Source organism: Ornithorhynchus anatinus, chromosome 14, assembly GCF_004115215.2.
Source record: "Ornithorhynchus anatinus isolate Pmale09 chromosome 14, mOrnAna1.pri.v4, whole genome shotgun sequence".
NCBI lineage: Eukaryota > Metazoa > Chordata > Mammalia > Monotremata > Ornithorhynchidae > Ornithorhynchus > Ornithorhynchus anatinus.
In genome coordinates, this window is record NC_041741.1 from 4,297,362 (window position 1) to 4,312,883 (window position 15,522).

At 45.2% G+C, this 15,522-nt stretch overlaps 1 protein-coding gene across 6 annotated transcripts in view; it reads left to right on the forward strand.

Moving 5' to 3' along the window:
- Window positions 1–15,522, forward strand: part of NIN (ninein) — a 78,545-nt gene that overhangs the window by 33,402 nt on the left and 29,621 nt on the right. For all 6 annotated transcript variants that reach the window (XM_016226783.2, XM_007663088.2, XM_039914028.1 and 3 more), the window contains exons 6-17: window positions 640–679; window positions 4,753–4,943; window positions 7,401–7,547; window positions 8,184–8,351; window positions 8,847–8,983; window positions 9,440–9,580; window positions 10,351–10,525; window positions 11,627–11,737; window positions 12,432–12,521; window positions 13,643–13,781; window positions 14,684–14,805; window positions 14,961–15,487. In XM_016226783.2, coding sequence (XP_016082269.2) covers window positions 640–679; window positions 4,753–4,943; window positions 7,401–7,547; window positions 8,184–8,351; window positions 8,847–8,983; window positions 9,440–9,580; window positions 10,351–10,525; window positions 11,627–11,737; window positions 12,432–12,521; window positions 13,643–13,781; window positions 14,684–14,805; window positions 14,961–15,487 — 1,988 coding nt within the window. The remainder of the gene's footprint in view (window positions 1–639; window positions 680–4,752; window positions 4,944–7,400; window positions 7,548–8,183; window positions 8,352–8,846; window positions 8,984–9,439; window positions 9,581–10,350; window positions 10,526–11,626; window positions 11,738–12,431; window positions 12,522–13,642; window positions 13,782–14,683; window positions 14,806–14,960; window positions 15,488–15,522) is intronic.

The following is a 15,522-nucleotide window of genomic DNA, read 5'->3' on the forward strand; positions in this document are numbered from 1 at the left end:
TTTTCACAGTAATAATAATAATAGATCATAGGCCTGGGAGTCAGAAGGACCTGGATTCTAGTCCCAGCCCTGCCACTTGTCTGCTTTGAGACCTTGGGCAAGTCACTTCATGGCCCTGGGCCACAGTTACCTCATCTGTCAAATGGGGATTAAGACTGTGAGCTCCATGTGGGACGTGGACTGGGTCCAACCTGATTACCTTGTATCTACCCCAGAATTTAGAACAGTGCTTGGAACATAGTAAGCACTTAACAAATATCATTAAAAAAAAAGTAATAGCAGCATTTAAGTTCTTACTATGTTCTTCAGTACTCAGTGCTGGGGCAGGCAGTCAGACACAGCCCCTATCCCTCACGTCTGTTTTTGTCCCACAAGCAACTCTTCTAAATGTGAAAAAAAGAGTCCTTATTGGAAGGAACACTTTGAACATCTTATTGCACTCTAATCTGTCTCATCGGCAAGGTTTAGGCCGACAGCTTGTCAGAGTGCCGAGACCACAGAGATTATAGCATCAGCGCATTAGTGAGAGCCTGTAGTTGATTTGATTTTGGTTTAAGAGCTTCTGTCTGTGTCTTTTGCAGAATAGGTGTGGTTCTCAGATAAAATTTATTTCACTTTTTTCCCCCTCCTTTTCTTTAGCACTGGAAGACCCAGCACAGTGAAGAATATGAAGCCGAAGGTAAGAACCCAAGGATTTATTTAGAGTATTGATTGTCCTAGTTATTCCCTATCAGGAAGCTTGTGGAAGGTGAAAACAACCTGTCTACGGTTGTTTTTCAGAAGGGTGTGGTGAGGTCGTGTGCTTCCTTCACATAGCCCAAAGAAGAGTTTGAGGTAAAGCCGAGCAGAGGAGGTCCTTAGGAACAAAATATCCAGGCTCTTTGATGTGGTGGCTGCTCCTGACAGTCTCTGAAGGAAGAAGAGGATGAGAGTGTTAGCATTGAATATGCCACTTTAAATTTGTCACTTAAAAAGCAGTTTGAAAAGAAAGTCAGTGGAGCTGGGACATGGGGCCACTCGGGTTTGGTTTTTGATTTGGCCTCTTTCGTCCAAGCTCCCATCTGATAATGTGGCTCAGTGTCAAACCGTGAAGAGCAACTGAGCTAGGCCTGACCTGGAAGAAACCGAAATATCCCCTGTTACACTTGTTTTCTTAAAAGCCCGGAAATAAAAGGGAAACCACTGAAAGATTTTAGAGGATGTTAAGATGAATCAGTAAGGATTAACTTCCTCTATAGGGGGTCATCGTTGGACTCTTGGGCATTTATCTATGAGCTGTTTTGAATCTAGGGGCCATTTTCCAGCCGTTGAACATTTGAGGAAACTGAACTTCCTCTCTTTTCTGGTTATCTTTCTCTCTTTCCAAGCCTACAGTCATACCAGGATATCAAAATGGCTTTCTTTGTTTTGTGACACTTTTTCTTTTTAGTAAAGAAAAACAGTAAACTTTATTGATGTTCAAACGCACCAGCATAATACCCAGGAGAAAATGGGAAATCAAGGAAAAGAGTTAATGCTATTTTTATGACTTCCCGAAAAATGGGTACTGATAGTTGATCTCCAAGGACTTATTTGCATTTTTAGCATTCTCCCCTTCCTTCCCTTTTCCCATCTTTCCTCCCCTACACACAGGTATAATGTATATTCATGTTCTGTTGAATATACTATAAAGCAAAGCCCCTATAGACTGTTTTTTTTTAACCTGTTCTTTGTCTTTGTCCTCCATAATGTTGTGGGCAGGGAATGTGTCTGTTGTACTGTACTCTCCCAATCACTTAGTACAGTGCTTTGCACACAAGGGCTCAGTAAATACGAATGAATGAATGAACAAGGGCATTTCCATAAACTGGGCTTAATAAATGCTACTTCTTGATCTTGGCAGCACAGAGAAGACTTCAGACATAAGGGAAGTACTTGACTCAAAAATGAAGCATTAATTTCTGGTCTCTAAAAGAGGAAAGATGAGATGAAGTAATCTTGCTTCCCAAGAATCATCTTGCAAAACTAGGCCCTGTGACACATTTGGATTTTTTGGAAAGTGAAAAATTGGGTATTTTAAGCTGCTTTTGCAGTCCACATCTGCTCACAGGCCTGTTTTAGGAAACAGTAATAACATCAGCATAGTCTAGGGGAAAGAGCCCGGGGCTGGGAGTTGGTAGACCAGGGTTCTAGCCCGAGCTCGGCCACTGGCCTGCACTGTGACCTTGGACAAGTCACTTCATCTCTGGGCCTTAGTTTCTTCACCTTTAAAGTGGTCGATGCCTCCTGTCCCTCCCTCTTATTTGACAGTAAGCTCTGTATGGGACAGAGACTTTGTCTGGTCTGATTTTCTGGAATCTACCCCAAGTGCTTAGCACATAGTAAGCATGTAATGAATGCTATAATAATAATAATAATAATAATAGTCACTTTGGTGGAGAAGACATCTAGTTGTGTTCAAATGTCAGGTGTCTGTGACTCCTTTCTCTAGGCTTAATAAGATCAGTTGAAAAATCATTTTGTGCTAACCTGTACTTAGATATGAAATGCATAGATTATGACCTTTCTGCAGAAAATGTAAAGGTCATTCATATTTTGGATTTAGTTTTGCAGACTTTCCAGATTCTCTTAAATTTGCTTCTGTGACTAAAATATCATGTTGGGAAAGTCGATCTGATTCTAGAAAGCTAACGGTCATAATATGACACCAGCTCTTCAGTCCTCTCTTTCTGCCTTTCCTGTCCTGTGAGGTAGGAGTAGGGCGCATTGGGTGCATTAGGGCTGAAGCAAGCTGAAGAAAGAAGCAGCTTGGCCTAGTGGATAGAGCTTGGGCTTGGTAGTCAGAGGACCTGGATTCTAATCCTGGCTCCACCATATGCCTGCTGCGTGACCTTGGGCAAGTCACTTCACTGTGCCTGATAACTCATCTGTAAAATGGGGATTAAGACTGTGAGCCCCATCCAGTGCTTAGAACAGTGCTTGGCACATAGTAAACGCTTAACAAATACCAACATTATTATTAGTCCGGGACATGAGCTGTATCCAACCGGGTTATCTTCTATCTACCCCAGTGCTTAATTTGGTACCTGGAATGTAGTAAGTGCTAGATAGATAAATACCATTTAAAAAAAAAAAAGGGGGTACATATTCAAGAGCATGGAAGTTGTTCCTCCCTAATTTTGTACTTTTCCAGGATGCTGTTAAGGTTAATGTATGTTAGCTTTTAAACGAGTAAGTACTGGGATAGAGCAGCTAATCCTTTTTCAAATGAAGAAGAAAAGTCTCCTTCTTTCTCATTTGAACCCTATCATGTTGATGTCAGGTGAAAAAAAGTCACGGTAACATTTATTAAGTGCTTATTGGGTGCCAGGCCCTGTGCTAAATGCTGGGGTCAATCCAAGGTTTTCAGATTGGTCACAATCCCTGCTCCTCAAGGGGCTCAAAGTTTTAAGAGGGAGGAAGGGAGAACAGAAATTGTATCCACATTTTGCAGGGAAGGAAACAGAATCACAGAGAAGTTAGGTGACTTGCTTAAGGTCACACAGCAGACCGATGGCCAGCCCAGGACCAGAACCTGGATCTCCTTCTAACATCATCACCTAAGACAAAGCTCCCAAGTAGAATCTGGATCGTGCCACACCTTGGAGTTGATGGGGATGATTTACAGATCTACTGTTTCACCTAAATTAGGGAATGATATTAAAATACTAAGCGTGTTGGTAGTTTTGAAGACTGATCTGCCCAAAGCCATTAGGCCAACTCCCAAAGCCATTAGGTGGCAGTGTTGGTCAGGGAATTCCCAGCACAGCTGGCCGATTAATCCATCCAGTGAGCTGTGTTGTTCCAAACACCAAATGATCTGTGTGCCCCGGGTCGCTGCAGATGAAAATGTGCAGTAGCAGCAGCAGGCTGTGTTCCTACAGCAGAAGGTCGGAGATGAATTGAAAGGGCCATTTTCATTCCTCCGGGCTTTTGTCCAAGGATGAAGTGTCAGGGATTCTCCACCCTAACACCCAACTCTCTGGACCTCCGATCCTGACGACGTATGCGCGTCTGGAAGCGTCCACGTGATTCGGGGAACTGCTGGGGAGAATGGAGAGCTACAGGGCCGTCAAGACCCTCAGGTCCTGCCAACTGTTTTTAGGCAGGTGAATGATGAACTCCCCCAGGACAGATGGCTCTTTATTCGCTTCTGTTTCACATCCTTCAGCATTATAGTCGAGCCCTCGCTGTAATTTCAGTTCCACTCGCTAACTTGCCTGCTGCATGTAGGTCAAAGTGTTGTCTCTTATGGGGAACTTGGAGATCATAGGAAAATGCTTTCTTCTTGAAATCCCCTTCTTCCCTTCCCGACGCGGCCTAACGGTGGCTGTGCCCGAAAGGACAGCAGAGATAATCTAATTAGACAGCAGCGGTTAAGACAGTCTTAATGATAACCTCCTAACTGTCTCAGCTCCTTCTAAGAGTGCACCACAATCCGAGTTCACATCACTGGGCCGGGCAGAAATAGCAGCATCCGGAGGCTGTTTTAATTTCCTCCTTTATCCCGAACAAGTGTGTGTGCTTGTTAGCACCTTATGGACTGAAGCGCCTGTTCCAGGCGGGCTAAATGTCCAAGTTGTTTCATTTTCAGTGACGGTGCTTCGGTAGCACCCATCCTTGCCTTTAGAAGGCACCCGTGGCGGCTTTTGGGAGGTGGAATTGGGGAGGGAAGGAACCTTAGATTCCTTCCGCGGGCATTTCGGTGGCGTGAAAGGTTCCCTGTTGTTCCAGGCCAGTTACGGTTTTGGAACCCTGACGACCTAACTGCGACTCAGAGCGTGTCCCCCCCTACCCAAGACTGGATCGAAGAGAAGCTGCGGGAGGTGTGCGAGAACCTGGGCATCACACGAGACGGCCATCTGAATAAGAAGAAGCTCGTCTCCATCTGTGAACAGTATGGCTTGCAGGCTGTCGATGGGGAGGTAATTATTCAGATGAATTTACGCACAGGGCTGTTGCAGTGGCCGTGAGGACAATAGATTTCTCAGCTCTATGAGAAACAGACTCATTGTCATGCCCATCGATCAGATAGGGAAGCAGCATGGCCCGGTGGAAAGAACAAGGGCCTGGGAATGAGAGGACTGGGGTTCTAATCCCAGCTCCACCACTTGTCTCCTGGGTGACCTTGGGTGCATTGCTCGGGAGGTACAGAGAAGTGATGCATTTCCTCCCCACAAGGAACTTCAGAATCCTATTAGGGTTTAAGAGATTTAATTGGATTTGGCGAAGGATAGTTGTTTCTGAGATGTCTCACCACAGCAAATCCTGTTCAACCATTCTGTTGATTACCTTCTTAAAGAGCTCAGCCATGTCTCCTATTTGTGGAGTCAGAGAACCATTATTATACACTTTATTCAGTGTATCAAATTACTCCCCACCAGAGCACTGGGAAGAATGAATGATTTCCAGTGGGTAGAAGCAATCGATCAACAGCTCCTACTCTGGGCAGAGCTCTGTACTAAATGATTGGGAGAGACCACACTTAGAGAGAAGTCACCATCCCTGCCCTCAAGGAGCTTGCATCCTAGTCGGGGAGGCAGGCAAAAATAATTTACAGATAAAAGAAAAAGTTAAAATAGATATATAGATGTTTGTCTGCCTCTGAAGACTGTAAGCTCTTTGTGGGCAAGACATTGTGCCTACCAACTTTATTGTGTTTTCTCAAGGACTTAGCAGTCTGCACCCAGTAAGTGATCTCTAAATACCACTGATTTGATTTATTGAAGTGTTTAAAGACGATATGTAGAGAAAAGGTTATGGATGCAACAATGCACAAAAGATGCAGGAGAAGTAGTTGAGGGATAAGGGATCTGACCTAGGGAGAAGTAACGGAAGCTCAGATACTGAGCCCCTTGAGAGCCAGAGGCTGTGTTATCATCCTTCTATTTTTTCCCCAGCGCTTTCTACAGTGCTGTGCACACAGTAAGCACTAAATAAATACTACTAGAGTTGTGAACTTTGATCAAGGAGGACCATGTTTGAATTGCTGTCCGTTCACCAAGCGCTTTACCGCGGTGCTCAACACAAGGCAAGGGCACAAGAACTGCCATCCCTACTACTAGAACTCTGGTGGAACTCTTGTTCGTTAAAGATCATTTTTTGAAAGTCTTGTAAACATCACAAAGTCCCCATTTGGGAATTTCTCACAGAGGTTATTGTCATTCCAGTTGCACCGATTGGTAGACCGCAACCCCGGGGAGCTGATGGATTTATTCTAGAGCTCTTCCTCCTGACTCACCTTCCTTTTGTTCAGTCGCTGACATTTACCATTTCCCAAGATTTCAGCTTTCCAAAACGTTTTTCCTTGTACCAGTTTATCTGGAAAGCCCACGCGAATCTTGGGAAACAACTTAAGAACAGAGCCAGATATTTTCTCCTGGAAGGCGGTGGAAGAAGCAACTGTTTAAGAGATTCAAGAAATGTCTCAATCTGTTGTGTGAAGAAAGTAAAATTTAACAGTTCCCAGAATATAGGAAAATGTCAGTTAGCCACATGTCCCAAATCTCTTCTAAAAGCTTGGGGTTTCATTCTGTGACAGCCCCTCATCTCCCCGCCCCCACCAACTCTTTAGTGTTGAGCGTGCCACTGTATGTATGAGAGATTAGAGATTGGGCATTTCCTCCATCAATACAGCTAGAATAATGACTCCTTGAAAGATGCCCAGAGACACAGAGCCACAGGAAGAGGAAAATTTGTTTCCTGCCCATACATTTTTATCAGAAGTACTGCCCAGGTCAAAAAAAGTGAGGAAGGCCTCGTTCATTCATCATCCACATCCCAAGAAGTGTCTTCTCAGCCACTGCATTATTTTGGGAGTGATTTGGGATCCTCTAGTTTAAATGACATTGTTTATAAACCCCTGCTGCTAGCTTGTGTTTGTTTATTGAAATGTTTCTCAAAGGCCACCACTTCTTTCTTTTCTCACTCGCCAAGTGGAGGCTGGATTCTCCATCTAAAAAACATATTCTGCCCTTAAAAGAAAACATTTTGTCTAGAAACAAGATACAGCTTCAAAAGAACTCAGATTGTTTCGTACACAAAGAGCTGGCCAAGATTTCGGAGTGTATCCAATTTTATTTTTCCACTTGCAGTGTGAGGGCAAGACTAATCTTCCTAGGTACAGTAATCGGAACAACTAATTCTTGAATTACTCATGATTTACGAGGACCGGATGAGCGTTGGCGGTTTGCTTCATTGTGGAGCCGGTTTATTCTAATTGAGCTAAGAAGTCACATCAGCCTCTGAACCCTTGGGTGCAGCCAGATGACAGGAATGCAGTCACTTCTGAATGGGTGGCTTGGGCAGTGTTTTAGACTTTTTATTTAAAATGTCAATTAAGGAGAAGTCATTTAAGGTCTGTGATGGTTGTTCCTTTCCAGATGCTTGAGGATGTTTTCCACAATCTTGAACCAGATGGCACGATGAGTGTAGAAGATTTTTTTTATGGATTGTTCAAGAATGGAAAATCTCTCACACCATCAGCATCCACTCCTTACAGGCAACTGAAAAGACACCTTTCCATGCAGGTAATGATCCGATAGGATGCAGTCTCTTAAGGAGAGAGCATCAGAGAGCATTTTTAGCACTAACTCGCTGGCACCTCACTGGGCCAGGATGCTTGCTAACCTAAATACGATTGAATTGAATGAATCAACCTGTTTGGGGAACAAGGCCACATCAGAGGGAAAGTGCTCTGGACCAAATACTGAGAATTTGGCAGGAATGCGGCAGCATAGTTGGGGAAGGGTTTTCCAACAGCAACCGTCCTTCTGGAGGCAGCACGATGGGATGTCGGAAGGAATGAATTCAACAGTGCCAAAATCCAACCCCAGAATTCTGGGAGAACCGGGTGTTTGAGACTGGATTTAGATTTTGTCAGGGTCCTTACTGCGTGGACCTGGGTGCAGAGCTTCTACAGTCATTTCTGAGAGCCGGCTTTTGGGGTGAAGGGAGGAGGTGCGTCCTGAACACATAGTCCTGTAGACTTTAAGTTCCTTGTGGACAGAGACCACATCTACCAACTCTGTTATATTGTTCTTTCCCAAGTGTGAGCCCCAGCTGGGGCAGAGACTCTGTCCTACCTGATTCTCATATCTGCCCCAGCACTTACTGGATCATAGTAAGTGCTTGAGAAATACCACAGTTATTATTGTCTCTTCCAGTCCTTCGATGAAAGTGGAAGGCGCACCACAACCCCATCAGCAATGACCAGTACAATTGGCTTTCGAGTGTTCTCCTGCTTGGACGATGGAATGGGTTACGCCTCTGTGGATCAGATCCTTGACACCTGGCATGAAGAGGGTATTGAGAACAGCCAGGAGATCTTAAAGGTGAGGGTCCCCTCAGCTCCTCTCTCTAAGGGTGTTGTAGAGCAAAAATTCCTTTGAGGTGATGGTTTTCACTTTGCCTGAGCAATGTAGATTGCAACCTGTGCTATGCACACAGTAAGCACTCAACAAATACCATGGATGGATTGATAACTGGCTCGTTTCTTCTACAACCTTGGGAGAGATAAGGACCGTTTGCCTCTTAAAGAACTTTCAGTGTTGGTCTGAGTCGACGGAGAGCCCAGGAAGGAGATGTGTGGGTCTGTTTTATTCCGGTTATAGAATAGTCAACAAGCTCAAGGGAGATTTCCTTTTTTGGTCTGGAACTCTGAGAGATGGAGAAGTTGTTCAGGTTTGTTGTGATTTACATTAGTGAGCTAGAGAAACAAATGTTCACGGTTTCTCCCCAGAGTCTTAGTTGTGCCTTGAGTCTGGGGAGTTTTTCAGAAGACAGGCTTGGGAGTTGTCCCAAACTAATGAATGGTTTCTGACTTGCAGGCCTTGGATTTCAGCCTCAATGGAAACGTCAACCTCACAGAACTGACTTTGGCCTTAGAAAATGAGCTACTGATCACCAAGAATGGTATTCATCAGGCAGCTCTGGCCAGCTTCAAGACTGAGATCAGGCACTTATTGTGAGTGGACAGGCTAACGGGCTCCCCTCATTTCCCTTTTCCTGCTCATAGGAGGCCCCGAAGGAAGCGTTCTTGCCTTTAACTTGTTTAAGCAAATGTTACCAGGTAGTTACCAGATAGCATATCTGGAAGCCTGGGGAAAATTCCCTGATTTGCTCCCACTTCATTAGACTGTAAAGTGCTTGAGGGCAATGAACTTGTGTCTTCTCCTCCTCCTCATCATCATCAGTGGTATTTATTGAGCACTTACTATGTGCAGAGCACTGTACTAAGTACTACTCTTCCAAATATTTAATGCAGAGGTCTAGCACTCATTAAGTAGACACTCATTTAGTGCCGTTGAGTGTTTGGTTGAGTTAGTGCAGTGGTTTCTGACAGTACCTAAGGTTGACCTTGGGTGTTCGGTGGGTAGAGGAAGAATGGTCTTTCTTTAATTCTGCCTGGGTCTTTCTCCAGGGAGCGAGTTGACCAGGTGGCCAGAGAAAAGGAGAAGTTGCGGTTAGATCTGGAGAAAGCAGAAAGACTCAAGTCTCTGATGGCCTCTGAGGTGGATGACCATCATGCAGCCATAGAACGTCGAAATGAATACAACCTCAGGTAGGATGGGATGGGTCCTTGGACAGGCGATCTTCCTCAGTCTAGTGTAGGGCCCAGGATCGTCGGAGAACAGGAACCTCAGATACTGTTGTAGTATTTTAAGGCTCCGGCATTCGTGATTCATACTACAATCTCTCAGATGCATTTACTAGATTTGGATTAAGAAATCCACCCAAGTTCTTGACTTTCTTTTTATTTTTCCCTAGTTTAGATTTTCTCCCTGGCTTGCTCACTTCACAGAGCCTCCATCCTTTTGCCCAAAGCTCCAGGCTCTTTTGTGGTACCTTTAACTGGCTTTGTCCATCATTGGCCTATCTGATTTATTTTAATGTCGTTAGGTGTTTACTATGTGCCAGGCACTGTACTGAGGGCTGGGTAGATACAAGTTAATCCAGTTAATCACAGTCCATGTCCTACTTGGGGCTCACTGTCTTAATCCCCATTGTACAGATGAGGTGACTGAAGCCCAGGAAAGTGAAGTGACTTGTGCAAGGTCACATGGCAGACACATGGCAGAGCTGGGATTAGAACCCAGACCCCTATGACTTCCAGGCCCATGCTCTACCCACTAGACCATGGTCCTGTGTTACCTGATGTTAGTTATCAAAAGGCCTTATTGCATTTAGGTCATCATCACGGTATTTATTGAGCACTTTGGAAGAGTACAGTGGTAGACAGGATCCCTGCCTGCAAGGGGCTTACAATCCAGAGGAAGTGCTCAGTATATACTAATGACTGATTTACTTGGCCTTGGCCATTTCTACCCTCAGGAAGCTGGATGAGGAGTACAAAGAACGCACTGCAGCTTTGAAGAGCGAGCTCCAGAGGGAGAGGGAGCAGATTCAGCAGCAGGTCAGCAAGCAGCGCCTGGAGCTGGAGCAGGAAGTCGAGAAGGTGAAAACCGAAGAGAACTACATCCGCGACCGGCTCGCGTTGTCATTAAAGGTACGTTGAGTAGCGTTACGGCAGAAGCCTAAGACTCCCCCTTGGGGAATGAGGGGTGTCCTGATTCTGGGCCAGGGATGGTCGGGGTTGGGATGGGTCCTGGCTGAAGCAGATTTTAGAGCTTTGATTTACACAGCAGGATGTGGCCACCACCTTCCGGCATGGATGACAATTGTAGTGGAAGCTCACGGCAGTTTTATAGTTAGGTCTTGGCTGAACTGTAATTTTAAAAAAAGCTAAATACCTTGAGGAGTGGAGAGTGTAAGTGGGGTTGAATCAGGTAAAACCTTGAGGAACCTAGCTACTTACAAATCTTTCAGGTCCTCGGCTCTTAACACACACAGAGTTCTCTTCCCTATGACCCCCCCTACCCCAGGGGAAAATTTGCACTGACCCCACCCTTTTTTTACCAGTATCCTTTCTATTCCTAATCACCCTTATCTCCTCTGAATCAGGAGCCTAAGAGAGCCCAGTCAATCGCATTTATTGAGCGCTTACTGTGTGCAGAGCACTGTAATAAGCCCTTGGGAGGGTACAACAGTATAACACAATGAACAGACGCATTTCCTGCCCACCATGAGCTTACAATATTTGCCTAGAGCAGACATTATTAGTAATTCCACAGAGGCCCACAGGGAAAATGGGAAAGGACTAATAAAAAGTCACCACACGTTTAAATCATTTTAGACCCCCTGCATGATTCTGAACTAAGATTTATTTATGTATTTATTTTTTCTTGGTATTTGCTAAGCACTGATTGTGTGCCAGGCACTCAACTAAGCACTGGGGTAGAGACAAGATAATCAGGTTGGACACACCAAGCTTTGGGCTTGAAACCCAGTTCTTGATTTGACGGTTGGGGTAGATAGATTCTAAAGGGGTACTTCTGTTTGTTTCACTATTATCTAGTGCTAGGCTGTCTCATTCTCTGTGGATAGTGAAATACAGAGAGTAGAGTCTTCTATCAGATTCCAAGCCCATGGAGGTGACTTCTAGTTGCCAATTGTAAAGAAAGGCACTTAAAACACCAGGTTTGGTGCAGTGGTTAATCTTATTATTTTTTAGAGCATAGGGTGTTCACATTTTCCCATTTTTCTCTAGGAAAACAGTCGTCTAGAGCGTGAACTCATAGAAAATGCAGAGAAACTGGCAGATTATGAAAGCCTGACAACTAAACTACAGCGGAATCTGGAAAATGTCCTGGCAGAAAAGGTCAGTACCGTACCCTCAATAACATTCAGTACATCTTCAAAATGAAGCGGAATTCTCAGCTTTCTAAGCCAGAGCATAAGAAATGCCATTACTGGGGCAGGCCATCCTGCCCAGGATGCTTCAGCCAGTGGCCACAGGATGCTTGGAGGCTCTGTGAGACAGCAGTCCTCTCTGTGGTTAGATAGATGTCCTTCATTGCCCATAACTTTCCCCTCTCCATCCTTAACTGTCCTCCTGTGAACATATCCCAAGACCTCTTGAGCTTGCTTATATCTATGGCTTGAAAAACTTCCCCAAGTTTCATATTCCAGTTGCTTACCAAGTGCTCTGGGAAGAAGGGGTTCCTTTTTGTATGTTTTAAATTCAACAAAGTGTTTCTAAATCTGTTTAGCAGTGGGAAATGCCATTTACTGATGAAGGTGGGCTTTTCGAATGAGCTTTTGAACTTTTCCATAGATATGTAATGTAGCAGATTGGAAATCAGGGAAAAGTATCAGGATATGACAGACATTACCAACCAAGCTCTACTTTTTATATCCTGTTATTTTCCCCTCTCTGCAGGCATTTCCGCAGAAGTAAAAACTGCAGAGCCTCTTTTGCATGCTAAGGGAAAGCCTGAGCCTTTTAAACATTGTCGACGAGGAAGGTAGCTTGGGAGCATTAACTGGCTTGCTTTATTTTTTCACTGTCGTAGTTTGGCGATCTTGACCCCAGTAGTGCAGAGTTCTTTCTGCAAGAAGAGAGATTGACACAGATGAAAAATGAATATGAACAGCAGTGCAGGGTAAGTTCTGAATTGGGGCTGACCTCACCTTTCTTGCCCTGTGGGAACCTAACAGTTTTTGAGAACCATGCAAAATGTTGGGGAGTTGCTCTTTTCTTGTCACTTGAGTTAAATCCCTTCCTAATCCTGGCCCGGTGGAAATGGTGCTTGGAGGTGGAAGTACATTAGGGAATTGATTTGTATGGTTAACTCTCACTGTTCTGAGACCGTTGTTGACTTGCCCCTGCTCTGTGAACCACATTGTCAGTCAATCAGGGGTATTTATTGAGCCCTTCCTTTGTAACCAGCAGGGTACTAATCGTAGGAGAGTATAATAATAATAATGATAATATTGTTCGTTAAGAGCTTACTTTGTGCCAGGCACTGTACTAAGCACTGGAGTGGATACAAGCAAATTGGGTTGAATACCGATCCTGTCCCAACTGGGGCTTACAGTCTCACTCCCCATTTTACAGATGAGGTAACTGAGACACTGAGAAGTCGTAACTTGCCCAAGGTCACTCAGCAGAGATGGGGTAGAGCCAGGATTAGAACCCATGTCCTTCTGACTCCCTGGCCCGTGCTCTATCCACTATGCTGTAATTATGGTGCATGTTAAGCGCTTACTATGTGCCAAGCACTGTTCTAAGCACTGGGGTAATCAGATTGGACACAGTCCCTGCCCCACGTGGGGCTCACACTTTTTATCTTCATTTTACAGATGAGGTAACTGAGGCTCTGATAAGTGATTTGTCCAAGGTTGCACAGCGGACATGGGGCGGAGCTGGGGCTATAATGCAATAGAGTATAATACAATAGAGTTGGTAGACCCAATCCCTATCCATAAGGAACTTACAGTCTAGATGGGGAAACAGGCATTAAAATAAATTATAGATAGGGAAATGGCAGGCATATCAGGATATGTACATAATTGCTGTGGACCTGGGGGTAGAGTGGATATCAAGTGCTTGAAGCGGACAGACCCAAAGAGCCTTGCAAGGGCAGGGGCAGGGGTCTTCTATTACTTCACCTAGAATTCTTCATACCCGGATGTTCAGATGTTATTGATTATGATGATAACCGGGTGGGCTCTGGTGAGATTGGACTCAACCACACTGTTAATTTGGGTCCTGCTTCTCCAGCTCTTACAAGACCAGGTAGATGAACTCCAGTCTGAGCTGGAAGAGTATCGTGCTCAAGGCAAAGTGTTTAGGCTTCCAGTGAACAGCTCTCTGGCCGACGAACTTGATATTCAAAGAGGAGGCATGGAGCCTGACCGAGGTAATGCTATTTGTACAGGAGACCTTTCCAAGTGACCTTTTTTATTTGAGACTTGCCACTAGCATCTTCTCTGGAGAACTTGGCAGTGTTGGTTGTCTTGGGCTGATGGGCCAAATCTAGCTTGGTATGCTTAGGTAACGCTTCCTCCAGCAACAGAGATTGTAAACATTTGCAAAGGGAAGAGGTGGAGAAAGGAAGGGCAGAGTTCTCTTGGCCCCCAAATTGCACTTGATAGGCCAGCTGTTGAAGTCCCACCTCCAAACCGAAATGTATGGGCCAAATTTAGTCATATTGAAGAATTGGTAGCTCCTCTGAGCAGTTAATAATAATGTTGGTATTTGTTAAGCGCTTACTATGTGCCGAGCACTGTTCTAAGCGCTGGGGTAGACACAGGGGAATCAGGTTGTCCCACGTGGGGCTCACAGTCTTAATCCCCATTTTACAGATGAGGGAACTGAGGCACAGAGAAGTTAAGTGACTTGCCCACAGTCACACAGCCGACAAGTGGCAGAGCTGGGATTCGAACTCATGAGCCCTGACTCCAAAGCCCGTGCTCTTTCCACTGAGCCACGCTGCTTCTCTAGGAAGCAGCGATAGGGACTCACTGCAGTCCCTTCCCTTCACTGCAGTTCCAACTTGCAATGGATCAACTATAAGCCTGTCCCCTCTGATTTCTACCTAGATCGGTTGATTTGAATTTTTGAAACAGAGGATTCTTAGACTTATTGTCTCCTATTGATCCCCAGATGGGGTAGTGTGGGCTGAACCACTCTCTTTGAGTAGGTGGTCCCCTCAATCCCAGTGAGGGGCAGTAAATGGAGGGAAGCTATTTAGAAATGTTGCCTGGCTTTGAGACAACCAAATCTAGCAGTGTAAGTGAAAGTACATTTTTTTGTTGAAAGGGCTTGGCTCCGAAGATTGCAATCCTTTGAACATGAGCATAGAAGCAGAGCTGGTCATTGAGCAAATGAAAGAGCAGCACAAAAGGGATTTGCACAACTTGAAACAGGAACTTGAGGATCAGGTAAGTCATCTTAACTGTTAAATGGCATGAGAAGCTCATGGCTGCCGGTTGTGGTCCTTCTGGCTTTCAAGGGGAAGGGCCTGAGGTGCCGCCCCTTAGTTCTCTGACCTCGGTTTTGGAGTGGAGTGATCCCTTAAGTCTTCTCTCTGCTGCAGGTCAGCCGGTATGAGAAGCAGGTAGATGCTACCAAGTCCATCTGCGAGAGAGAGCAAGAGCTGGTGAAGCAACAGTGTGAGGACAAACTGCACTCTGTGGAAAAGCAATTAAGTGGCCTTAAAAATGAAATCACCAAGTTGCAGGGCGAGGCAGTGGTGCTAAAGGAGGAGCAGCAAAGAGCCGACTGCAGGCATACAGATGAGAAAAACCAGCTATGGATGAGGTTCGATGAGGAGAAGGCACATCTCCGGGAACTCCTGAAGCTCGAACACGAGGCGACCCTTAAATCCAGGCTGGAGGAGCTGGAGGAAGGGTTCAACCGGGAGCGGGAGGGGCTCATACAGAGTGGGGTCTGGGCAGAAGAGAAGATGAGGAGCTTAGTTCAGGCAATGGAAGGGGAGAAACGTGAACTGGAACAGCTTTACCACAAGCAACTGCAAAGCCTGGCCGAGAAACATCTTCTTGAGAAGGAGGAGCTCCAGAGAGAGCTCCGGGAGAAGCACCAAAGCGAACTCCAGGAGGAAAGGTGAGGCCCTCATTGTAGCAGTCAAGGAAGGAGGC